Source organism: Colletotrichum siamense, assembly GCF_013390195.1.
Source record: "Colletotrichum siamense strain Cg363 chromosome Unknown KSG_Cg363_contig01, whole genome shotgun sequence".
NCBI classification, from domain to species: Eukaryota; Fungi; Ascomycota; class Sordariomycetes; order Glomerellales; family Glomerellaceae; genus Colletotrichum; species Colletotrichum siamense.
In genome coordinates, this window is record NW_023501014.1 from 164,815 (window position 1) to 191,207 (window position 26,393).

A 26,393-nucleotide genomic window follows, 5' to 3' on the forward strand; every position below is an offset into this window, starting at 1 on the left:
ATATTAATATTATATTTATAACTTAAGAGATTAAAGACTTCTACTATAAGGCTTACTATCTTACTAAGTCTACTAAAATTATTAATAGAGACTTTTTACTACTATTAACTAATATTAATAATAAGATTTATCTTAATATTATTAAAGTTAAGCCTCTCTCTATTATAAGTAAGAGATATATTCTATACTTTATAGATTACTATAGTAGCTACTATTAGGTTATACTCCTATTTAACTATAACTATAAAGTTATTCTTAATACTATTAAGATATTTAGTAATATTTTTATTAATATAATATATATTAATATTAAGACTTAGGTTTATAATAATATGCTTAAGTTTAAGAAGGTCCTTTAAGACTTATTCTTCTCTAAATCTTATATAAATATATCTATTACTAACACCTTATCTATAAATAATGCTATTAAAAGAGCTAGAAGGATTATTATTAAGGCATCTTAAACTTAACTAATTAATATTAGTCTTCTAGAGGAACTCTAAGATTATACTATTAACTTTACTATTTAGATCTTTAACCTTCTTCTATAAGCTAATAAGAGTAAGCTAAATCCCTATAAGATTATAGCTTATAAGCTTAATCTTATAGCTAATTATAAGCTTCTATATATTAAATATCTCAAAACGTTCAGATATATTGCTTATATATATAAAAAAGGTTCTAATAAGCCTACTTATTTAGCTAAGATAGAAGCTAGAGCGATAAAAGGCTTTCTTATTAGCTATAGCTTACTTTATAGTTATATCTATTATATCTATATTCTTAATAAGAAAAAGGTATTTTGCTACTAAGATATCTAATTTTATAAATAGCCTTAAAAAATAGTTTTTCTGCTTATTACTAAAGCTCTTATTACTAATAATAGTAACTATACTATTCACTTTAATAATCCTAACTTTCTAATTTATCACCTTATTATATTTAATATAACTAATACTCCTAAAAAACTTATTATTAGTATTAATAAGTAAACTTCTAATAATAAGAGTATTAATCTAAAGCTAGCCTATATTAACTATATAATATCTCTACCTCTAGAAAAAATCCTCTATTACTAAAATATTATAAAAAATATAACTATAATAACTAATAATACTATATAAATATCTTTAGAGACTAATATATAGGATAATAATAATAATAACTTATTTAAGAGTGTACTAAAAGATAAAGAAGCTAATTATAGAGATTTAGCCTATATTATAGATATTATTAAAGAGGTAACTAATATAATAGTCTTAGAGATAGTAGTTTAAAACAAACCTTATTAAGTAGCTTAGAAGTTTAAGGGATATTATTATTAGCTTACTAAAGTCTATAAGTATAAAAAGAAGCTCTTTATAGCTATTAATATCTAAGTTCTAAATTATACTTATCACTTCACACTTAGCATTATTACTGCTACTACCTTATTAAAGGTTCTACTTAATAGTATTATTATCCTAAAGTCCTATAATAATGCTAAGTTTAGCCCTTAGTAGTCTAACTAGAAAGCAGCATTTAAGCGTAAAATATAGCAGTTCTATAATAAAGAAGTATATAAGCTTATATACCCTCCTTATAATACTAAGATCCTACTTAGTAAGTAAGTACTTAATATTAAGACTAATAATAATAATAAGATTATTTAATATAAGACTTATTAGGTAGTTTATAATAACTATAAGCGTAGAGATTAGTCCTCTTAAGAGGTCTATATAGTTATTACTATAGCTACTGTAATCTATATATTCTTTGCTATTATAGCTCTTTATAAACTTAAGTATAAGATATATAACTTTAATACAGCCTTCTTAACTGCTCCTATCCTTAATAATATAAAAGTCTATATATATTAACCTCTAAGCTTCTCTATAGATAATAGTAAGGTCTAGCTACTTTAAAAAGCACTCTATAGCCTTTATAAAAGCCCTCTTTAGTAGTTTAACTATATTAATATTAAGATATAAAAGCTTAGCTTTACCCCTATTAATAGTAAGGTCTACTTATTTATTAATAAGTTACTTAGAACTTATACTTTTATATATATTAATAATAATATTATTACTGCTCTTAATAAGAAGATAACTAAGTAGGTTTATAATATACTTAATAAGGTTTACCTCCTTAAAGACCTTAATAAGGCTACTAAGTTTCTAGGTTTTTAGATTATTTAAGACTATGCTAATAACTAAATCTTTATTAATTAGATTAAGTATACTAAAGCTATCTTTACTCACTTTAGATATAAAGATATTAACCTTATTAAGACTCCTATAGTATCTTATGAGGAGCTACTAATAATATAAGACCTTAAAGAGTATATAGAGGAGGAACACACTATCTATATTAAAGAGACTAATTACTATAACTACCTCACTACTAATATATATCTTAATATATCCTATATTATTAGTAAGCTTAGCTAAGCTAACGCTAAACCTTCTAAAGCTTACCTTTATACTATAAAGCATCTCTTTTAGTACTTTAAGGGAACTATTTACTATAGCATTATCTTCAGTAGTCCTAACTTAATAATTAACTACAGCTTATATACTATAATAGATTTATCTTTTATAGATAATAAACCCTCTTATATCTTAACTAATAGCTATATTATTTACTTTACTAATAGCTTAATTACTTAAAAGTTAAAAAAGCAGACTTTTATTACCTTTAGTTTAACTAAGGCTAAATATATTAACTTAATACTTACTATAGTTACTATAAAGTAGCTACGTTATATAGTTAAGTAGCTCCTTAATTAGAAGATCCCTATGCTTACTATTCTTTTCACTAATAGCGCTAATATATATACTAATATTATAAACCTTCTTAATAAGGCTTAAACTTATTATATTAACTTCTACTATAAGTAGATTATTTAAGAAGCTATTTATAATAAAACTATTATAATCTATTAGATTAAGAGTAATAAGATACTTACTAATAACTTTATAAAAAGCTTTAGCCCTTATAAGTATACTAAGTTTATTAGAATATTAAGATTAATAGAAGGTTTTAATTAAGTATAGAAGAATAGAATAGAGGATATTAACTAGCCTAGAGAAGGATTAATCTAAGCCCTTTAAGCTAATCAGAAGCTAGGGATTATCTAGCATTTCACTAAGTTATTAAATAGTTAAAAACTCCTTATTTTTAAGCTTTTTAGCTTAAGGAGCAATTTTAGCTAGAGTAGCTAGTTTATACGTTAGCTAGCGTTACGAGGCCTAAGGGGAGGTGTTAATAGGCCTTATTACTTAGCTACTACTCCTATAGCTTACTAGCAAGTACTAGAGGCTACTATATAGCCCTCTCTAGCGCCTTAGCGTCTAGCTAGTTCTTCTCTATAGCATATCATAGTTATCACTACGTTCTTATTAACTATCTTCCTCTAGCCGCCCCTATCTCTATTAGTTTCCTCTATCTCTCACGCTATATTTAATCTATACCTATTTTCCTCTCCTCTACTGTTTAGACGTTTATGCTGTAAGCTCTACTAGGCGTAGGGGCCCTAAAGCCTCTATACTATCGCACTATTATAACGTCTTCTGCTTTACTATATAGTCTTAATAGCCTTACTACTATTAGCTATACTCTTAATATTAAATTTACCCTTCTTAACTTACTAACTATTTAAGCTACTTTAGCTATTTTAAAGAAGTTTATAAAGTAATTATAAGTATTAAGATTATTATTAATAACTTTAACTATCTCTATATTAATTTTAAAACTATATAACTCTATTATATTACTCTTATTAGCTATCTTAAGTAAGTACTTCTAAGTAAATTTAAAGAGAGTTTTCTTTTTAATAAAAAAAAGGTTATTATATTTAGAGCCTTTAACTTTATTAATATTAGTTTTATAAACTAAATTATTTAGTATAGCTTTACTTAGTTTATATATAGTTATAATAAAGAGGAAAGATATTATAGTTATTATATATATAGGAGGATATAAGGAATAAGCTTAAAGCTTTATTTAAATAGTTAAGTTCTTATACTATAGCTATAAGAACCTTTTTAGCTATATAAAGAGTTATACTATTAAGTTTATACCCTTAAGTATAAGTTTAAGCTATTACTAAGCTCTAGCTGTATTAACTATAAGTACTATTAGCATTCCACGTTATAGATAACACCTTTATAACGTTGTAAATAATACGTTTATAAATAATAGTATTATAAATAACGCTCTTACTAATACGTTTTACTACTCTACTACTTACTTACTTATTTACTTACCCTCTTCTATATAGCTAGGAATAAGTTAAGCTAAGCGTTAATAACTAGTTATACTAAGATTTATTTATTTACTTTATTAAGATTAGGTATAAGTTAAAGTACTACTATTAGGTTTCAGTACTGTGAAAAAAAGTATAGAGTGAACTGCAATACCTACTTATATAGGTTGACCAGACTGCCAACATCTTATACAATAAATACTTGGCCGTCTAGCTGTGTGTTGACCTAATACGTTGTGCTGAGACCTTCGTCACAAAAAATAGTGCATTTTCTTCCAATTAAAAACCATAAGTATTGCTACCGTCATCCGTAATTATCGCTTCGCCATGTGGGTGTTTTATTGCCGCTGAGTGTGCCGAAAACCTGCCTTCATCCAAAGACACACATTCGGCTGCAATTAGCGACGCCCAACCCGGTTCACGCCTTTTTCTCCTCTCTAATCATTGCCTTATATGTTTACCAGGTACATTTTTGACGGATTACGTGCTATCCGCGATTGATGACTACGGAGGATGATCGACGGCGGTATATTGGTGATGGATTCTCTAGATCCTGAGCGGTATTCAACCGAGTCTTAACTATCAAGACAAACTTGAGCTAGCACGAGGATATCAGTAAGAAGAGGCCAAAGTTCCGTCCGAGAATGCAGCATCTGCCCTGATGTTCTCTTTATGCAGAGACTTTTGCTACCCAGGCGGATACTTCTGGCTAGTCTGGCGGAGGGCTGTTTGTATCATGTCTTATAAGATAACTATTATTCCGTTTTTGTAGCTTTGGTATGTTATTATTTTCATCTCTGACGTTTTTGCTCTCGTCCTTCTTCTTATTAATACTATCCCTGCTGCTGTTCTTGGTCGATTATGGAAATCCATGCACGTGTTTCGGTTCCACATACCTAGAAACATAAAGTGCCTGTTCAAACAGCACATAGCACAGGTCGTGAACCGTTTGCTGGCAGTTGATGTAATCCTGCGCTAAATATAAGTTCATACAAATATAGTATTGTAGTGTGCCATGCGTCAACAATCCACTTGTAAGGGTTACGCACAGTCACTTTATCCGCGGTGGCAAACGGCATTGGCCTAGAGCGTTGGGCACAACAGCAGCTACCCAGCAGAACTACAAGGGCTACTTCACCAAGCCCTGAAAGCATTGATAACTCCTGCCTCAGATTTCGGTCCTGCGAGTTTATGTGTACGCGTGCCTCAGTACGCCAATGATTGCAGCGGTCTGAGCCCCGTGGCCCTTGTGCCTTGTGGTAGTACGGATGCAATGCAGGATGACATCCTCAAGAGCCTTGCGTTCCAATAGAACGTTATCTTTCGAGGGTTTGCCTTGGAGATGCCGGACGTGTTAAGTCGAACGATACGAGCATCGGAAGTCTTGGCTGCATGTGTGTGTCTTCCCCTGGCGCCAACCACCCCTAGCCCGTTTTGAGGTTGGCCTGCGTAGCTTTAATGCTCCAGTTGAATGGCAGCTGTCGCTGTGGAATACAGTTTGGTTTCAGGCACGAGAAGCCCTTCTATTAGATTCAAGTTGAGGGACGCTCTGCGCACTACCAGCTTCGAGCGACAGAAGAGCAATCAGAATTGCCATTCTTTCCTCTCGTTGAATCTCCTTATTAATAAAGCAGGCAAGTTGACATTCAAACTCGCCATTCCCTTCGCGCAGCCTTGCGTCACTCTGATCATCTCTAAAGGAGCAATCATACCAAACAAAACCCATCACGAAACCCTATCTGTGGATAACCGACCACGCTCGCGGGCTGAAAAAAGGCTCTCATCCCAGAGGGGTTCGAATCCTCTTCCGAATCAGGTCAGTTAAACCCACTTAACCTCGTGCAGCTCTTGGCCTTTTCCCATCCAGCAAAAGCGGTGGTGGGGGGAGGAAGGGGATCGACAGGGAACACGAGGTGGTGGTATGCTATTTCGAGGCCATCTAGGCAGCAGCATTTAGAGCACTACCTTTCCCGCCGGAAGGATTCGACTGCCGGAACGGGCAACCAAAACGCCCTCGAACCACCAAAGAAGCAGCGGGCTGTACAGCATCGTCGTGCATTCCAACTGCCTCGTTTGCGAAACTTAATTGGTTGGCAGGGGAGTTCGTGAGTAGTGCCTTAACAACGATGCAGCGACACGCGTTCACCTACCCCATGTTTCACCGTGGGAACAACAACTTTGGATCAGACTTGATTGGAGGAACGGAGATGCCGTCCGGTTGGTGGTTGAGATAACAAGCCTCGCGACTCAAGAGTCTATTTGAATGCTCTGTTTCCCGCGTTGTCGAAGCCTCTTCAAACCATCAACAATCGCTACTCACCCTCGACATCACATTCGTTTACACACACATCGACAAAACCCTAGTTGAAAGCACCTATGCACAAGACCGGTGCGTTCTCAATCGAGATCCCTCAACCCAGTCCATCTTCTCACTAACACCATCATCGTAGACATCATGGCAGACACCCAGAACCCCGAAGACCAAACCGGCATCCGCTCCCCTTTGCCTCTCTACCAATCCATCCGCACTCCCCCCTCTACAATCACCCACCACACCGGCGGATGCAACGGCAGCCACTGCCAGACGACCTTTGTCCAGCCATGCCATCACGGAGAGTCCGTCGGCGAAGGCTTCCGGTCCAACATGGTGCCTCTGCCCATGCTGGGCCGATTCCCGGCTCTCGTCGAATGCCCCGGCTGTAAGGGCGTCGCTCCCACCACCACCGAGCACACCATTGGAAAGGGAACCCAGTAAGTGTATTTTTCTCTAGCTGTCTCTACAGCTGATAATATCATGTTGGTTAACACGTAACCAGCTGGATGGCCGTCATGTTCTTTTGCACCACCGGCGTTGGCGTGTTCATCCCCTACTCCATGAAGCCCTTCAAGAACGTCCGCCACAATTGCATGCGCTGCGGACGTACCCTCGCCACCAACCGATTCGGGGGTGGAACCAAGGCTCACTTGATGTAAAAGACGGAGCGACATTGGCTTTTGATCTCAGATTGACTACGGGAAATACATGCGGCAACAATACGATCTAATGCATCTGGCAGGCATGTCGAGTTCTGGATCCGGGACTCTTAATCTCTTTTGTTTATAAACGAATCAAACGGCAGATACATTAGTACTCTAAAAGCAAGCTTGCACCAACTTCAAGATTTAGTGATTGTGCTTTACTTGTTGATTCTACAGCTCCTGGCCTTGGCTTAGCGTCTCCATGTGTAAGAGGTGTGGCATGGGCAGACTAGTCAAGTGTGCACGTCAAATAGGTCTTCACTGATGCGATGAAACCGATAAAGATATTACGGGCAAGACAAAGGCACATGCAAAGGCAGCAGAAGATGAGGTCAAAGAGAAAAAACAGAACGCTTCAATTTTAAAAGACTTTAGAGACCCTGTGGCTCATAATACTCCTTAAACCTATCAGATTGGTCCCATTCCACGGTCCAGATAAGCTCCCAACAGTCAATAAGCAGTCGAGGAAATCTTACGCCCCAAAACGAAAGATACCCATCCGGCAATGGGCCAACCGCCTTTTTCAACGAATCCGACATGTCCTCGTAATGGTTCTTCTTGTTGCGCAGGGCACGCAACAGATCAAGCATCTTCGAACCCGTGTATTTACGTTGTTTGCCCAGAGAGTCGACAAACTCACGCGGTAACTGGCGGAGGAAATCACCCTTAGTGATTTCTGGCGCATATTCCTCCATCTTCTGCAACGGTCCGCTCGGGGGGTCTCTGGGCTCCTTCTCAAAAGAGTCGGATACATCGCAGAGAAATGCAAGACGTTTCTTGGCGGGCCAGAAGAAGGGATGAGCCAAGACTTCGCGGGCCGTTGGACGTTCTTTGGGCTCCGCATTCAACATCCAGCCTATGAGATGCTTGGCTTCGGGAGCAACATCACCGAGCGAATCCAACGGCGTGAGGTTGAAGTTGCCCTTGCGAATATTGACCTCTCTCATGTAACGGTCGCCGCAGTCAAAGGGATGCAGACCGTTAGTCAGAACGTAGAAGAAAACCAAGCCCAAGCTGAAGATGTCGATGGAGCGGGTGGCGCGGCGTCCAGAAACCATGTCGGAGCCGACGAGAATCGAACCGGAGCCACTATTGATGCTGTCAACCATGGCGGTGTGGTTCGCATCGTCATCCAGCAACAATTCCGGGGCTCGCCAACCAGAGGTACCAGCAGCGCGACCGGTCGTTGCGCCAAACGACGACTGCCCACCTTCCAACTTCTTGCACAGACCAAAGTCGGAAACCAGAAGGCGGGGCTTGCCGTGCTTGTCGACGTTGACCAAAATGTTCTGGGGCTTCAGGTCGCGGTGAACGATGCGAAGCTGGTGCAAGTGGTTGATTCCGTTTGTGATTTGGTACAAAACACCGGGAATGTCGGCCTTGCCAGCTTGTGCCAGCTTTCCAAAGTGATGGGGCTTCTCGACGACATCAGCGAGGGATGCAGCGCATCGCTCAAGGGCAATGTACAAGAAACCGTCTCTGACTTGCTGAGCGTAGTAACGAATGACATTGGGATGGTCGTCACTTTCCCTCAGCAGCCTGGTTTCCTGGGAGGCGATATCGTAGAACTGGATCAACATTCGCTTCACAGCAACCTCACGTCCGTCAAACTTGCCAGCGAAGACAAGAGTACCGTTGCTGCCTGTGCCGAGCTGATTGTCGGTGTCGACCTCGATATTTCCCATACGAATGATCGGGCCGGAAACCGCTTGCATGTCGTTCGTGACTGTAACAACGTCGGGCTCCAATTGGGTCACCTGGCCTCCCAGCTTCTTGGCCTTGTTGACGGCGTCTTCCACAGACTGTGGTGGGTCATCATCGCGGGACTGTGATGCTTCTTCCCGCTTTTTGCCCTTGCGGTGCTTAGTGCCACCGCGTCGACCACGGTGAGCCGGTTTCTTCTTCTTAACTTCAGGGGTTCCAGGCTCGGGCGGTGTCAACGATTGGTCGCTGGGGGCGGCGGCTGGCTTGGGGGTCGACGCCCCCGACCTGTCAGGTTGTGGGGGTGGTGCCTCACGGGCCGCAGCGGGTGCCTCGGCCTCGGCCTTGTCAACAGGGGCCTCTTCAACCTTGGGTTCAGGGGCAGGCTCCTCGATCTTGGGGATGTTCTCCGCAGTCGCGGGCGGCACGACCTGGTCATGAACCGTGGGCTCTGGCGTCACGGTGTCACCGTTGTCCTCGGTGTCTGTCGTCTCCTCCCACTTGTACCATTTCGTTGTCTTGGCCTTGTACCAGCGACGCAAGTCCTTCTGGTAGAGGAACAAAAGAGAGGCGACGAGAAGGATGAAGATGGGGTTGGAGAAGAAGTCGATGAAGCTGTTGGACACCTGCTGCGGGATTTGCTTGACCTTGTTGACGATTGTCGTTTCAACAGGTTCATACTCTTCGTCTGGCTGAGGCGTTGGCACAGGCAGCGCCGAGTCGTTCTCGGGGTCCACGTCGATGACATCCTGCCGACCGGGCAGACTGGGGGTTTGGTAGATCTTGCCTTTGTGGACGGCATCCATGTTGTGGGTTCCAATCATGGCCCTGATTCGCTGGGTCTCGTTCATCTTCTCCCATGGGTGGCCGAGCTGGAGCCAGTCGGGCTCCGAAGTCTTGGCGGTGGGAGCCAGCACCATGAGAGGATATGAACGGCCTGAAAGGGCATACCAGTTTCCTGTTTCGGTCTGGTTTACAAAAATTCGCTGGTTTCTGACGCGAGCGATGGACTCGTCTTTAGCCGGTGGAACGGGCTGTGGGAGGACGATCAGGTCGGGGTTGCTCTCGGGAAGAACTCCCCACGGCCGACAGACATCAAAGACCTTGACCACCGGGGCGGGGAATTTCTCGCTGCAGAACAATCCCTCCTCGGGTCGGTCATGTTCAAAATTGTCTCGGCTGTAGTCGAGACCGTAAACTCGGCCATCGTGTCGAGTTGTATGATAACGATTGTCGATAGACTGATGGTATTGATTCAATAGGTCCCAGTCGTTTGTGTTGGGGGTCCAGTCGAAGTACTTTAGAGACGCAATCTGACGGCCGTCTTTCCGAGCGATGCCGACCTCGTACTCGGTGCGGCCGAGCGTGATTGTGCCTGTGGAGCTGCACTCCTCGTTGTTTTGGTCGTACAACGCGTTGGGTCGCAGGCAGCTCTCGGCCTCGTTAACGTGCGAGCCGCCAGATCCGAACCACTTGAGTACTCTGCCGGTGGCGGCGTCGAGGGTTATCATTGTCGTCTTCTTTGTGCCGGTGTAGACGATGGGCGGGTTGTCGAGGGCAGACGCGCCCTCGTCGACCATCTGCTTCATGGTCAAGCCGGTGGACAACAGCCTGGGCTCGCTGGCACCGGGGACCCAGTAGTAAATATCTCCGTCGCGGTTTGGCTCAATGGCCCAGACGTAGTGGTCGATGAAGTTGTAGTCGTCGTCGAGTTCGGACGCGTTGAGGCGGAAGTGTTTTGTTTCGACCATGGACTGGTCGACCTCGAGGTGCCAACGCTCGCGGGCAGTGAAGCGGTCGCTGGCATAGAGGTGTCCATCGACGGTCGCCAAGAGGACAAAGTCTTCTACTTCCCAGTCCTTCAGACTCCGCGCATGGTGCTGCGTAGAGATCCCGTTGGCCCCGGCAACACGGGACACAATGGGTCGATGTCCAGAAGGAGATGGTGCTCTCACGGACTGAGCCGGAGCCAAAGTTGCGACGGCGCTCGCATCGTTAGGAATGATTATAGATTCGGGGGTGTTCCGACGGTTGTTGATTTGTTCTTTGGAAGACGTGACGGTCTTCTTGCGTCGTTGAGACACGGCAGCATTGTCGGCCTCAAGAGTGGCAGCCCAGTTGCGGGCTGCTTCGGGGTTTATGTCGTGTATGCCCTCATGTTGGCTGCTCCCGGGGGCAGGCTGTTGGACTCGAGGGATAGCGTCGATGGGTTGTTGTTGGGCATCGGCGAGGGGGATGCAGGAGATGACGAGAACTGCTAGAGCAAGCAGGTAGGTCCGCTGGTTGGCGCCGCGCCTCCCTTCACGAGGCGGGCGTCGCAGCATGGTCGATTTGTCGTGATGCGGGAGGGATTTACATCAACGCTTCCCAGTCGTTGTCGAGATGCAGGCGAGACATAGGAGCAGTGGTATAGGCGGTGGGAGCGGTGGTTGTGGTGGTCGTGGAGGTGACGCTGGCGATGATGGTTCGAGGGCAGCGGAGGCCGTGGACCATGTGAAGGTGGGTTGGTTGGGCTAGCGAACTAAATCGGGCCCAGGCACAGGTACGGCGAATACAGACAGCAGACGCAGATGGGCCGCTGTGGGGTGGGATATGTATTCGGATGGATCAAAAGATGATGCTGGCGATGGAAGAAATGCACCTTGAAGTGTTCGGAGAGGGGAGGTTGAAGGTTGCAGAAGAGAGTGCGGGAGGGCGGGAAGGACCTGAGTCTGAGTCTGGGTGGAAGTGGTGGTTTCCTCGGAAAGAGGGAGGGTTTGAATGCTACTTGCTGGGTTACTGCCTCTTCTTTTTTTTTTGCGCCGGGCCTTGTCAGCTCTGTGGTTTTTTCGCCTTTTTTTGGCTGAAGCACAAGCCGCCCACGCCCACAGTCAGTTCACTGTTCAGCAGTCAGTCAGCCAGCCCCAAGCTGGATGGTATGTAAGGTAGGTACTTGGGTAAGGTACCTACCTCAGCACGCACTGAGTGAGCCCAGCAGAGCAGGTGAGGTGCCACAGGGTGGTTGCTGTCGACCGGGTGGTTTCTTGGTTGTTGTGGGCAAGTAGCTTTTGGCGGTGAAAAAGGCGGAAAGATACCTTGGTGGCACCCCAATAAGCGACTGGACTGGACGGCACGGCTGGGTCTGCAGCTGGGCAGCTGCCGCTGCTGGAGGCGTGGCTTTGCTCTGGCGTGTGCCGTGTGGTGGAAGGCAAGGGAAGCAGTTAGCACCGGCGGGACTCGTACCACACCACGGTCCACGGCTGCACGGGCTGACGGGGATCAGGTCTGGAAGGGGGGGCCGAAGGGAACTGTGGGCACCTCAGGGGAAGAGGAAACACACTGGAAGGCGCAGGGGCCTGACCGTACAGTACGTAGACTGTTCGTTACGGTGCATTCACGTACAGTTTGTTTTACGGAGTGACACCGTCTAGCCCCACCATTCCCGTCAAGCGAACCCCACCCGCTGTCGGCCAGCCAGCCAGTCAGAGGGAGGCGTTGCTCCCCCAGTTTCGAAAGGGAGGAGACACTACACTACGGATAGGTACCTACGGCCACAGGCACAGGACACCCACCGGACAGCCGATCGCATTCTGGGACGCCCCTTGGGATCCTCAAACTGTGGCAAACTAAAATCGCGGGGTTTTTTTTGCCCATCACTCTCCCTCCAGCTGCTGCTATTGCTGCTGCTGACTGACCCCAAAACCAAAAAAAAGTCCACCACTTGAACACTGGGGATGGGGTGATGTGCGGGTATGAAGACGTCAATCATGATATCGGTCATCATGCACACACATTCAACGACATCAACAGACTCGACAACACCTCGCGACCAACCAAACACACACTCACATATGAAGAAAGGTCAACAAGTTCAAATTTCCAGATTCAGGGTCTTGTTAGGGCTCCGGCTCCCGAACCCTGAAAGCCAGCCCCCCCTACCTATCCTTCTCTGGGCTTGGCTGGAATGTCCCAGACCACTGGCTGAGCAGAGACTGCGAGTTACCTAGCGGCTGGTGTCGCAAGGTTCAGTGTTCCAGGGCCAGAGAATGTTCAACGCGTTCGACTCCCTCGTCCCTCTCTCTCTCAGAGGTGCTATCCGCTACCTTACTTTGTCAGTCAAGAATGATCCACACGACGGCAAACATGATCCATCCTGGAATTCAGTCCGAACTGGCCTCCCCGACCCCGAGACTGGCAGTCTGAGTTCAACCTGTAGCTGTCTGGGTTGAGTGAGCAAGTGGGTTCTTCATCCACACGCGTGTGGACGCTAGCCCGGCAAATCGGAGGCCATCCACAACCTGGGCAGCTGCATCATCTTCTGTCTGCTCTCCAGCGTCTACAGAGTACTCGGCTCGGCATCATCGATCCTGCAGCGGATCTTTGGCCAACTCTGTCAGTGCCAACGCCCATCCCGACAATCCCTCGCCCTCGTCAACCACATCGCTGATCGAGCCGCGATTGCGTCAACTGCGTGAGATGATCAGACACTGTGGCCTCAGCTAGGAAGATGACGGACTCTGTCGCCTAGTCCCTAGTCCCTAGATTGGTCGTCATGTCGGCTGTTCCTGCAGCTCGTTCGTCACTGGTCCGCGACATTAGCCTAACCCGCAGCCGCCAGGTTGAACTCGACGGACGGCATCAAGATGGAGGGGGGGGGCGGCAGCGGGAAGCCGCCTATCATACTGTGTCATCCGCCTTAGTCATCTACCCCGAGCTCGATTTCGAGTTCACCAGCTCTCGCCACCCCCTGATACCTGTTTGCCTGTACGGGCTATGTATCCGTACATCACCTCACATCACATTCACGTCCCAGCCTTTCCTCGGCTTCCATCTCCAAAGACACTCAGACTCAGACCCAGACTCGCCTTACGAGTACGGATACAGCGCCTCACTCAGGCACGCAATCACGCAAGACACGGCATCACAACTGAACCCCGGCCAAACCAAACCTTTCTTCTAGCGTTTGATCTCAAGCAAGGTACCGTTCAACGGGTGCAAGCACAACATTCGATCCACTGTCCGAGTCTCCCAATCTTCCCTTTCTTCTGGAACCTGACAAGTGACAAGACGAGACATCCCAGACATGACGCATTGCCTTCTCCCTACTTCCAAGTGGTGCAATGCTACCACAACTCTTCTTGGCTTCTTCCCGTCGTCCTCTTTCACGCATTCGGACGGTAACGGATATTCATTCCCTCCCTCTCGTCCGCTCGTCTGATATCCCTTACATCCCACCCCGTCGCGCAACCTTTTTTTGGACTTTATCAACAACAACAGCAAAGCCATGTTGCGGTAGCCATAGTGTGTGTACTTCGGACCGCTCCCCCTCAGATTGACTGCGAGATCGTCGCACGATGCCCAAACTCTCCTGTCCCCGTCAACAAAAGTCTGTGTGTTCCGCAAGCCGCCTCCCACCCGGAACCTTCCAGCAAACTTTCCCACGCCTGTTCGTCTGCGCCCGCGGCCACACGCAAACCACAGACGACGCAGACGCGGTGCAAGTGCAAACCCTCTCGCGCGTGACTCGGTAGACTTTGACTCCTGCAGCCTCCAATGTATCATGCAGATGCACCGGTCGACGACACGCCTCATTTAATCAGAATATCTGCTCTCGCTCGCCGCCATCTCGCAACGCTCTTGCCTGTGGCTTGACGCTTTGCATCATCACCCACAAAGAGGTAATGTGAGCTTGTACGACCACTTCGAGTTGAAGCACGCAATGGGGTACGCGGCAATACCAGCCCACTTCAATCAACCCTCGTCTGCCGTTCTCCGCCGTTGGGCCCGAGAGCGAGGTCGCCGGAACAACCTGGTCCACCAAACGCCAGCGGGGCAACAGTGTGTGATTGATTCACCATCTCCCTCACCAGAAAAGACTGTGATCCATCTCAGGTTCAGGGCCATCTTCCGACCCGGCCCCCCAGCCCCCCCATGTCGCCAGGACCGGGATCGATACGACGTTATTTCAGACCTCTCTCGTCGCGGTGCCCGCAGCCCGCGCGCACGTGAAGTGATTTCCGCCGAGCAAGTCCCCGTAGCTCCGGCCCGCTCGAATATCAAAAATTCATTGCGCGATGGGTCCCCGTTGGAAGGTATCTTGCTCGCAATAAATGAGAGCTTTCCGGTTACAGAGAATGCCCCCGAATGCCGCAGCGCGCCATCGTGGAAATATTGACACTGAGAAAGCTCCAACGGCGGCGGTTTTGCTCCGCCCTCGAACATTACGGCTGATGGCTTGCATGCAGCCATGCATGCCTCAACCTCCAGCAAGCGCCACAGACATCGTTAGAGCATATTGCTCTTGTTCGTCACAAGCTTCGATTCACAATTGCCGCCCCCTTGATCGGCAACCATATTCGTTCGGATGAGCTTTTGAGGGCTGAATCGCTTAAATTGCGGTTGGAATGTTCAAGTGCAAGTCACCGGGTGCACCAAAAAGCCTCGGACCGTGTCAGGGTAGATGATTTTTATGTTCTTCTATCTCTAAAGGTGAAATGTCTATCGGGCGTGCCAAGAGAAAAGTTCTCGGCCCCCATCAAGTCTAACTAAATATTACTGATTAGATCCGCCCGCCTATGTACAGGGCAAATATTCGGCCCCTGGCGTAGTCGGCAATGTCAATATAGACAATCGAACGATCGTTTTGGTTTTTGTACAAAGGAAAACTCCAAGCAACACTCCCAACACTCGATCAGACCCCTCGTCACCAGTTGCGTTCTGCGCTTAGCAAGTCTTGCCAATGTTGACAGAGTTGGCAAAGAGGCAGTAGGTGTCGGCGTGGTTGTAGTTCTGCGCGGCAGTGAGCGCCTTGATGCCGGTGTAGCCATAGACGCCCCAGTCAAGAGTGCCCTTGATGAAGGTCAGGTGAGTCATCTCGTGAAGAGTAGTGGTAGACTGGCGAGGCTGTTAGTGACATGGCTTCAGAGCGCGTGTGTAGTAGAGAGGCACATACCTGATCCTGAGCGTGGCAGGTGGAAGTGAGCGAGGGCAGAGCGCTGAAGTACAGAGGGCAGTTGACCATGTAGTTCTGCGAGGGGAGGGTGTAGGCCAGGACGCCGGGTCTGCAAGAGCTGTAGACGTCGGTGCAGTAGAGCTTGGAGACGGGGTTGGCGACGGCAAGCGCGGTGCCCTTGTTAGCCGCGAGGCGCGAGCCGCACTCGTTGGAGACCTTGCTGAAGGCAATGCTGATGTTGCGTCTGGTGGCTTGGTCGGTGGTCTTGAAGAACTCCATCGTCTTCTTGTCGTCGAGCATCACGGCGCGGGCGGCGTCCTTGGCGAGGTTGGTGCAGTGAGTGAGGGCGTTGTTGACGGCAGTGCTCTGGGCGGCGGTGCAGCCGGGCTGGACGGCGACGCGCTTGGCCTCGGCGTGGAAGTCGCGGCGGGTGATGGCGGCCTGGGTGCCGTTGACGTCCTTGATGTGGAGCGTGTTGGACTTGAAGGGCACCCAGGTGGTGAGGTTGGTGGAGTCGCCCGTTGTGCACCGCATGCCGCCCTTGGCGGTGACGTTGAAGTCACCGCCCGAGCTCAGATCGTGCAACTCGGCGATATCGATGGTGCGGTCGACAGTTTGCTGGGGCTCAATAACCATGTAGGACTCGTTGGTGATCATGCTGGGAGGCGCGATGCGGAGGCGGACACCCTCGAAAGGAACTCGCTCGCCTGTTTATGTCTTAGTCTCAGATCATGTGTGGCATGAGAGAGGAAACTCACCGTTGGCGGAGACGACCACCTTTTCAACCGGTGCGTCGTCCAGGATACTTCCGGGGACAAAGCACCTCAACGTCTCGTTGCCAGTGTTGGTGATACTCAGTTGGGCGGTGGTGGTATCGGGCTCGTGGGTAAGGTTGGTCGTGATGGTTGATGAGGTGGTGTTGTTCTGGTTGTTGATTGGGCCGGCGGCGACCAGAGCACCGAAGAGGGCAAGAGCGGCGAAGGACTTCATCTTGACTGTTGAAATCGGCGGTTGTTGAGGCGTCGAGAGTCGAAGAGTTGAGAGTGTTGTTGGAGTTGAGTGTGATGATCCAAAAAAGAAGTTGTCGAGAGGCTGGAATGCATCTTGTTCTTATATCGAATTGATCCAACGCATCTTCGCACTTCAGATACTACAGCTGAGCGTGAGGAACTGCCGCTCAATGCGGACGACAAAGATGGAGCACATCGGGACTCAAGCCACCAGAAACTGGTCAAGGGACTCGGCATGGAGGCTCAAGTGAGTGCTCAAGCGGCTAGACAGAGAAGGCGTCGGGAAAAGGCGCTCTGGCCAGCCCGGCAGCCGGAGACGAGTACGTGGAGACGGAAGGCGTCTGCCATGGGCGAGCTAGAACTCGACATGGGGTGTAAACTGAGATCTACAGGGGACTGGAAGGAAGATCCCGTTGGTGGTGTGTAGTGTACTTGGGAAGTAGGGAAGAGAGCGACGCAAACCGTCGTAGAGGATACCGTAAACGATGGAACAGGGTCCAAAAGTCGGCAAAGGCGCCCACCAGCTCTGGCTTTCAAGCCAAAAGACTACGGTTCCAGCGGAAGGGAAAGACAGCACAGGTAAGCCACAAACAACAGATGCGGATGCTTCATTGAGAAGGCCAACGCCTCTCAGAAAAGCCACTAGACCCAGATTCTGCTTGGCCTCTGTCTTCAGCGGCCGTCGCAGACAATGCGCGTGGAGAGCGATGATCATGTCAACGGACAGTGTTGTCCCTGAAGATCACAGGCATTCGTACCTGGCTGGTGGGTGCGGTCCATGAGAGAGCCACGAGCTTCAGAAACTGCCGTCCTCCGCAAGAGAGGAAGATCTGCAGAGCCAGTTGCTCCGCCGAACAGCCGCCGTAGGCCCCGTCGGGGGTCCCTCAAGGACCCACTCTGACCGCATGCGGTATCCGAACATACAGGCCATAAAGAAACGGGCCCCAGAGGCGCGGGGCCTGGTAGCCCCTTCCGCTACGCCAATACCACCAAGCCCTGCCGCGAAGTCTCAAGAACAAGGGCTGTCTATGAGACAGGCGTAGGGGTGAGTTTGTTCTGGGCGGGCGCGAGACATGGTTCTGTACACGGCGACAATGAACGGCCACGCATTATTGAAACATGTCGCCTGGAACGGAGCACTCGAACAGTCCTTTCTCTCGGGGTTCCAGGATACCGGTTTTCGGGAGTGACGACTTTCGTCTGCAATTTGGTCTAGCTGCCTCACTGGCTTGGCAAACTCATACGATATTTTTTATCGGTACCATTTGGTAAGACACGGAACGTGTCTTGGCCCTCCTCCGATGAGGCCCGGCAGGATACCGGAGCTATGTGGGTCTGGTCCGGCGCCGAGGCTCCGGGCCAGAAATCCACCAGTCACGATCGCGGACGGCCACTACCTTAGGCGACCTTCCTCTTTGGTGCACGCGCCGCGCTGGTGTTTATGCAGGACCAGCGGGCCATCGAAGCACCTGGGATGGTGGCTGCATTCTAGCGCCGTATCGGGTCTGCAGCCCGGGCCGTCTGCTCGATTGCAACTTCTTCAATAAGCATACAGCAAGCAGCCTGACGGCATTGGATGCATGTACGCTCATCCGGCGCTGCAGAGTGCGGGGTTTCCCGTCGACACGCAATCCGAGTCAAGCGGCGGCAGAGCAGCAGATGCCGAAGTTGTTTGATATCCAACTTGTGATCGTTTCCCACGCGCCAACGTAGCGCACATCGGTCGACATCTCCAACTCCGTACGTACGACGCGCCACTTACAACTCCATCAAATCACAAACATCGTCTCGTTTCCCAAGCATCCCAGCAGTTTGGATCGAACCCGTCGCAATCGTGGGCTAGCATCGCGTGGCTCAGTCCGCGCAGCATTCCACAACCACGGCCGCCTGCTTCTTCCAGGTTAGTGCGCCCGGCCTGCTTCGCCGGTTCGTTTCTGCCCACCACGTTGGATATCCTGACGGCAAACCGATATTGCCCAGCCGTACAAAGACCGCATTCAATCGCTTGACGTCATCCGGCATCTTCCAGCACGCTTGCCGTCTTGGGCAGCCGTTCCGTCTAGCACCTTCTGCCTGGCTGTCTTCCTCCGACCCGCCAATAGGTATCTGCAGGCGTGGTCTACCGCATCATCGTGAACCACCCAACCCCTCGGCCAGAACACTCAACCCTCACCTTCTCAGCTTCAACAACCTGCCCCTCATCGCCTACCAAGCTCAATGAGCATCATCTCATCTGCTCGCGCCCTCTTCCGTCCCATAGTCTTCATTCTGATCGTTCTCTTCCTCGTCCTCACCTACAACCACGGATCCTCCCGAGACACACAATCCAACATGTCCGAGGAAACCAAGAACAACGCGCTATCCAAGCTCAGCATCCGCATTCGTCAATCCTCAACCTCCCCTCCCACGGTCACCTTCTCTGTTACCAACGACCACAACGCACCCCTCACGATCCTGCGCTGGGCCACGCCCCTGGACCCCCTAGCCCTCCAGCTCGGAGTCCTTTCCGTCACACCGGAAGGCGCAGACGCCCCGCTCGAAATCGACACCATCGCGCTGAAGCGGATCATGCCACCCCGCGACGAGGACATGGTCACCCTCCAACCGGGCGACACCACGGAGAACGAAGTAATCCTGCGCGAAACCGTGCTGCTGTTTGACAGGCTCGGCAAGACGCCGCGGGTGGCGGCCAAGGGGACGTGGCAGACTGTGTGGCCCACGACGGCGGATAAGCTTAGCAAGGATACTCTCATGAAGCTACAGTTCGGTGATGGCGTTCTCTCGGGCGACTTTGAGACGGAAGCTATCGAGGTTACCGTTGCGTAATTAGACAACTTTTTACTGAATCAATATGGCATACTACCTATGACACCTACATATCCCAGCAACCCGGTATGCACGGCTGTGTAACCACACTCACGAGATGTCCCTGAAGATCCCCCTTTCGACACAGACGTTCGTTGCATGTGTGGTTTGCGTCAAAAACGTGGTTTCGGCATGGTTGACCCAAAGCAGAAAATGACGTAGGCTTCGGTCTGGACGAGTCTCTTTGGAAAAGGCAGAGACATTCGGGGACTCATTCACTGAGACGTCTTTGACTGAGAACTCTTGACAAAGCCCAGTCTAACCCGTCCAAGACGAACTCGCACCCCTCTTTGTTGACGCACCCCATAATGTCCCCCGGCACAACCATCCACGTAATCATCAACCAAGATTGTATTCAACAGCTCTAGTGTATTGTTCTCAAGATCTGGAGGCCGAGAGCCGAAGCCGAGTCCAACCTCGTTCTGCTCGGCAGGTAGGCTAACCCACGACCTTGACAGAGCTAAACCAAATCATGGCATAACACGCGCCTCAAGATCTCTGAGCCGAGCCATAACTACCGACAATCTGGGACCAACCCAAGCGCCCGGAAGCACACCATCTTTCCGGACTGAAAGCACCACGGGCACACTAGACGGCCCTTAGCACCGGGGCCCAAGACCTGGGTCCCTCGACGTGCGTCGCAACTTGCCACCACGCCGACGGCACGCTTTCACTCTTTCTCTCGAAACTTGCACAAAACGAGGATCGCCCACATACACGTGGAGCCTCTTCGTCCTCCAAAGGCGAGCCGATCGAGGGTCCGGTCATCTCGCGTGGACTACCTTAGTTGCGCATGAGATTTCCAGTGGGACTGGCAGACGAAACTCCTGCATGCGGAAGTCGATATCCCATGGTTCTTTGCAACAAACCGCATGGCATTCTTTCAAGTCCTCCGAGAACCTGACTCTCTCGTTCAAAGACCCATATGGAACGTCGGCATCTCAACCGTAGCTTCTTCCCTCGCAAGTAAAGCGCATCCTTCAGAAAATTCACCAACACCTCAAATACCATGCGTTTTTTACAACTGGTACTTCCGCATTCGTCGATATTCTCTGGAAGTTGCCGCGCGATCCCATGTGCTACTAGGCCTTGGCAAAAAGACCCTCCAGATCGTTACGACTTGACGAACGACTTGACGACTCTGCTCCTCTCGGGCCTTTTCGCAACTGCCGTGATGGAAAAGCCCTCCGACCAACGGGCCACGTCCGCCGCTAGAGGTGATATCACATTACTATTCAAACCTTGCCCTGCCGTCCGGAGACCACTCCGCTTAGCCCGGCAACCTTCTCGCGAGACCCATGGCCTAGAAAATTCTTCTCTCTGCACTGAGACTGGTCTACTTCGTTGTTGAAATCACACGACACACTGCAATGTTTTCGATGTTGTCTCTGTCGAACGAAGGATGTTTGTCTCGGGTAGCCAGAGATCTGGGCAAAACCTTACAGGCCTCCTAGACTTCTGTTCCAAATACTGGCATACGGCCGCGGTAGTCGACGACATGGATGCGAGTGTCGACGCGCGTTGTGGGCTACTTCGGCCGGAAGACCCTATCGACTTCGATGGTCAGGAGTTTGAATCCTTCTTCTCGTCGCAGACGGCTCCAATGCCCACCCTCTAGGTACCTAACTCGGCTTGCCATTGCAATGTTCTGTGTGATCTGTTGGAAAGCAAGCATCTTCACTTGACGATAACCTGTCAGAGGTATGCCGAGCTCTGCAGCAAACAGCTCTCATCGTCGGCCCGACGCCAGAACCCCAAAAGAGTCGACATCGAGACAAGCGCTATCGACAACATCAAGCCCAGATGCCACTCTACCCCAGCAGACACTCCACAACGCCGCTCGATCAGACTGACTCTGATGAGAGACAGATACCTCACGAGAGACACACCCACCCATCGGGCCGGTGAGCGTGGTAACCCGGCCATTGGGCCTCGTACGAAACAGAGCAAACCCACGTCCGAATTCAGGCATCACGAGTCCCCTCCGCCAGCCCTCAAACCCAATTCTGGCCTCCAGCTCGTCCCAATGAGGCTACAAACCCCCCAGTATCCAGCTGACAGAATCACCAAGGGTCCCAGCCACAGCCCGCATCCATCCTCCCCCCAATCCATCACCAACCAACCCATCCACAATTCGTGTCGAAAACGTGTCTTGTGCAACCACGAAGCCGTTGCGCCTGACCGTTGCCCAGACCACGCCCTCGTCGCAATCTCGACCCTGCCAACGTGGCCCCGCGGCTCCGAAAACATCACGGCCCAGAACACCACGTCCGCAAGCGGCTCGCCCGTCTCACGCGTCGGTCCAGAACGCTCTCCACCAAAACGGTCACGACTATTCCACAACCACCAAATATGTCTCTTCTGAAATCGTACAAATCGAACGATTTTTTCTTCTTGTCCAATCTGTGGTCTTGCCCAGGCGTCTGTCAGCACCGTCTTCGTCAGTCTGTACCTCGTAACCAGTCATCTTGCACGCTATTGTCTTGCTCCAAATGACAAAATCTGTCAAGAGTCAACACCATTCAAGTTTTCTCCCTATTTCGTCTCTCTCCTCCGTAAGTACGGACTGAGCTTACATCAAGGTAGCCCCTGGCCGGAGCATACCCCGGCCGCCTCGGACGGGAGCTGTCTCCCGGACCAAGGTCATTTCGGTTAGCAGAACCCAGAGGCCCAAGCCGTGGCACTAACACCCTGTACCCAAGACCAACCAGCGGGTTAGCATCAGGTGAACAGCCATTGGTCCATGGGCTCGCTTGTTTCCCCCCGCATCTTGTTCTCCACGATCAGGATCAGGATCAAGAAGCCCGCATTCTTGTCCAAGCTTCATCTCGCGTGACCTCTACCACATCTCTCGCAACCACGGGGCGAACAGCGGTGCAGTCCCTACCGAGTCCCGCCGGGGAGTCGAAGGACGACAGGGAAAGCACCAGCGAATCGTGTCCAATTTGTTGGTCAGTACGGGGCGCCACGGTATCACGTCACACATTGTCTTGAGCCACGAGTATTTTGCCGGAATGCCCGGATGCAGCCTTTCTATGCTTCTTCTACTACTAGATCTCTCTGTCTCTAGGGTCTATCCATTTGGACCGGTATAACCATGCTAACGCCTTGCGAAGTTCAAAATCATCGCTTCTGCACCGTTTTTGCCTGACCAAGTCTGTCGACGACGTCCCGGTCTCAACATTACCACGGCGACTGGGAAGATCGCGCATTAACGAGACGTGACTGTCGGGCCCGGGGCCCGGCGGGGTAACGATCAGGATCGCTCCCGCCCGAAAAGAACTATGAGAAGAGGGGGCCACCCGGGACCGGCTCTTGGAATGACACGATCATCATCTTTTACCTATCCAGCGCCTGCATTCAAGAAACCTCGCCCTTGATGGGGGGAGTGCCGAGGCCGTTGTGGTTGCGGAAGAACAGAACGCCCTTGCCCTCGCCCTGAGCCTCAGCGCTGGGCTCGACCCACTGGCACATGCGAGCGGACTTGTACAGAGCCTTGATGAAACCGACCGGGCCGTCCTTGACGTCGGAGCGGTAGTGCTTGCCCATGACGGGCTTGATGGCCTCGGAAGCCTCATCGGCGTTGTAGAAGGGGATGGTGCTGATGTAGTGGTGGAGGACGTGGGTCTCGATAATGCCGTGGAGAAGGTGGCGGCCGATGAATCCCATCTCGCGGTCAATGGTGGCAGCAGCTCCACGAACAAAGTTCCACTGCTCGCCGGTGTAGTGAGGGAGGGTGGGGTCGGTGTGCTGGAGGAAGGTGATGGCAACTACGAAGTGCATTGTCAGCAATGGGTACAGGAGCATCGAAGTCGATGTCAAAACTTACCGAGCCAGTGGTTGACCCAAAGGTAGGGGATGAAGTACCAGACCAAGAGGTTGGACCATCCGAACTTGTTGCCGAGGAAGACGAGGGCGCTGATGGTAATGGCAAGGCCAATGTCGGACATGATAATGAGCTTGGCATCCTTGGCCTCGAAGATGGGGCTGGCGGGGTCGAAGTGGTTAACGCCGCCGCCGTAGCCGTTGTGCTTGCCCTTGCCGCGGCCCTCACGCTGACGCTCGTGGTAGTTGTGGCCAGTGACGTTGGTCATGAGGTAGTTGGGCCAGCCGACGAGCTGTTGGGCGACAAGCATGAGGAAGGTGAAGATGGGGGTCTCCTCAGTCAGCTCAGCAAGCTCGTGAGCCATACGACCGGCGCGAGAAGCGTGCTGCTCGCGAGTGCGGGGAACGAAGACCATGTCGCGCTCCATGTGGCCAGTGGCCTTGTGGTGCTTGCTGTGGGAAATCTGCCAGCTGAAGTAGGGGACCAAAAGAGCCGAGTGGAGGACCCAGCCGACGGAGTGGTTCAGCGTCTTGGAGGGAGAGAAGGCCTGGTGACCGCACTCGTGGGCGATAACCCAAAGGCCAGTGCCGAAGAGACCCTGGAGAACGGTGTACAAGCCCCAGAGACCGGCGCGAGCGGCCTTGGAGGGAATGTACTCGGGGGTCACGTAGTTGTGGAAGATGTAGAAGGTGGTGGCGAGGCAAAGGATGTCTCTGCCGATGTAGGCAAAGCCCTTGAGGGCAGAGCGCTCGAAGCAGTGCTTCGGGATGGCATTGTGGATGTCCTTGATGGTGAAATCGGGAGGGGTAAACTCGTTGCCGTAGGTGTCGTACAGCTTGGAGTAGTTGGCCTTCTTGACGGGCTCCTCGGACGCCAGGGAAGAGAGGGAGGTCGAGGAGGCCGAGGGGCGAGGAGAGTCGGCAGGAGAGCCCACGGCAGTCGAAGGGACCGAGGCGTCGGTCTCGGTGGTGGTGGAAGTGACGGTGCGGCGAAGGACGGGGTTCTTGGCCGCCGGCGTCGAGGTGGTGGTAGCCATGGCTGATTGTTGGGGGTGGTGTGTTGCTGAAGGGGACGCAGCAACAACTGGTTGGTATGGGGCCTTGGTGTTGATGGCCGGTTGAGAGGAACGGGGGAGCAGAGTTCCAATGGCCCTTGAAGGTAAAAGGGATACCAATTGAGAATCGAAAGAAGGGGAGCGAAGGCGGGATGGGAGTGAAGGGGAGGGGACTAATAAATGAAGCACACACTGCCCGTGGAGAAAAAGGGACGGGGGGGAAAAAGATGTGTCGGTATCGGGTTACAGCGGAGGCGAAAAAGACAAAATAGTTAGCAAACGATGGCTCGGGACGGGACCCGTTGTCAAGTGCTTGGTGTGCGTCTGGCTGTCTGTGTGTCTTGTCTCTCGTTCTTCTCCTGCTGGTGCAAGTGCCAAGACCAACAAGGGCCGGTCAGGTACCGCAACGGGTATTGCGTGGAGCGGGAAGGTAGGTAAGGTACTTGGGTGTTTGGCTTCTCCTTCCCTGACAGAGAGGTATCTGTAATCTGCCCGTAGTGACCTGAGATAGGCAACCTAAGCTATGCTATGCTAGGTACCTTATGCTGTGCTGTACCTACCTTACCTTACTGTGCTGTGTGCTTGCTGTACGGATAGGTGTTGTAATAAGGTATCCAACGTTGCGTGTGCTGGCTGGGTGGCTGCCACCTGCGTACGGATACAGAATCACAGCTGCTGGAGTTGTCCCTCGGTTCCCACGCCTCCGTTTTTGTTGGGGACGAACTGGAGAGGCCGCTGATGGTCGTCGCGGGGGTTTGCAGGGCAGCAGGGCACGGTGCAAGGGGATTTGGAGGGCCCAGAGAGGAGGAGGGACAGATGCAAATGCAATCGCGTGGCAGGGGGGTGCCCGATGTGACTGCAGCTGGATTTTTTTGATGGGCCTCGCCGTTTGTCGAGTTAGCAATGTTATCCACCGGTGGGAGGCAAGAATCCAGAGGTACAACGCCGGATGGCAAAGACCAGGCGTGAGGCGATGTATCTTCTGATCCGCGTCCGTTACTAAGACGATGCCGTACTCCTTGGAGGCCGGACGGAAGGGACGCGCTTGGGGGCACTGGAACTGGAGCTGGGAGCTGGAATCGGAGCTGAGCTGGTTCAGGTCAGGCCACGGGCTTTGATGTTAATTTCCAAATGCCATTTGCAAAGCCGTAGGCATTGGGAAAGCCCCCGTCCTTTTTATTGCAGGGCCCGTCTTTGCAACTTCTAAAGATATGGGCAACGTGTCCAGGTATCCATCCATAACTACCTTACCTTAAAGCGCAAACATCCTCGGCCCATGCGGTGCGGTGGTTTCGTACTGCCCTGGGGCAAGGTAACCGTCAACCAAGGTAACCGCTGTTCAAGGAGCTGGTGTTAGTCTGAAGATTCACAAGCCAAATCTCGTCGTACTTGTGCCCGCGGGGTAGAGGCTTGCGAGCTACCTACCCAGCAGACGCCGGACTGGGCCAGGATCCAAGTCAGAGGTGCTGTTGGCGCCTGCAAGAAAGAAGGAGAAAAACACTGTGAAGGCACCGAAGGATAAGGTAGGCAAAAAGAGAGATCGGCTCAAAAATATTTTTGGGACGAAGTCGGCGGTCTGAAGGGTCTTGGTTGGATACGTACCTGCTTCTAGCGTCGCATCTACGAAGTACGAAGTACCTTTTGGGGAAAACTGAGATGCGTCGCGTCAAGGCAGGAAGGAAGGAAGCAGGTGCTGCTCAGTTCGTCCCTGCCACTGCTACTGCCACTGCCTCTGCCAGATG

At 50.3% G+C, this 26,393-nt stretch overlaps 5 protein-coding genes across 5 annotated transcripts; 2 read left to right on the top strand and 3 right to left on the bottom strand.

Moving 5' to 3' along the window:
- Positions 1-6,701: 6,701 nt before the first annotated feature.
- On the top strand, positions 6,702-7,219 carry CGCS363_v000022 (uncharacterized protein; the record flags this gene model as incomplete). Its single annotated transcript, XM_036631871.1, has 2 exons — positions 6,702-6,997; positions 7,063-7,219. 2 exons carry the CDS (start codon positions 6,702-6,704, stop codon positions 7,217-7,219), a joined length of 453 nt encoding a protein of 150 aa, XP_036501448.1.
- Positions 7,220-7,635: 416 nt separating this feature from the next.
- IRE1 (Serine/threonine-protein kinase/endoribonuclease IRE1) lies at positions 7,636-11,289 on the bottom strand (the record flags this gene model as incomplete). Its single annotated transcript, XM_036631872.1, has 1 exon — positions 7,636-11,289. One exon carries the CDS (start codon positions 11,287-11,289, stop codon positions 7,636-7,638), a length of 3,654 nt encoding a protein of 1,217 aa, XP_036501449.1.
- A 4,378-nt stretch (positions 11,290-15,667) lies between these two features.
- Positions 15,668-16,886, bottom strand: CGCS363_v000024 (Neutral protease 2-like protein; the record flags this gene model as incomplete). Its single annotated transcript, XM_036631873.1, has 3 exons — positions 15,668-15,838; positions 15,897-16,603; positions 16,655-16,886. The coding sequence occupies 3 exons, from the start codon at positions 16,884-16,886 to the stop codon at positions 15,668-15,670; spliced, it is 1,110 nt and encodes a 369-aa protein (XP_036501442.1).
- A 2,237-nt stretch (positions 16,887-19,123) lies between these two features.
- Positions 19,124-19,732, top strand: CGCS363_v000025 (uncharacterized protein; the record flags this gene model as incomplete). The annotated part of the gene is made up of 1 exon (XM_036631874.1): positions 19,124-19,732. One exon carries the CDS (start codon positions 19,124-19,126, stop codon positions 19,730-19,732), a length of 609 nt encoding a protein of 202 aa, XP_036501443.1.
- Positions 19,733-23,131: 3,399 nt separating this feature from the next.
- On the bottom strand, positions 23,132-24,633 carry CGCS363_v000026 (Oleate hydroxylase FAH12; the record flags this gene model as incomplete). Its single annotated transcript, XM_036631875.1, has 2 exons — positions 23,132-23,541; positions 23,601-24,633. The coding sequence occupies 2 exons, from the start codon at positions 24,631-24,633 to the stop codon at positions 23,132-23,134; spliced, it is 1,443 nt and encodes a 480-aa protein (XP_036501444.1).
- Between the last annotated feature and the right edge of the window lie 1,760 nt (positions 24,634-26,393).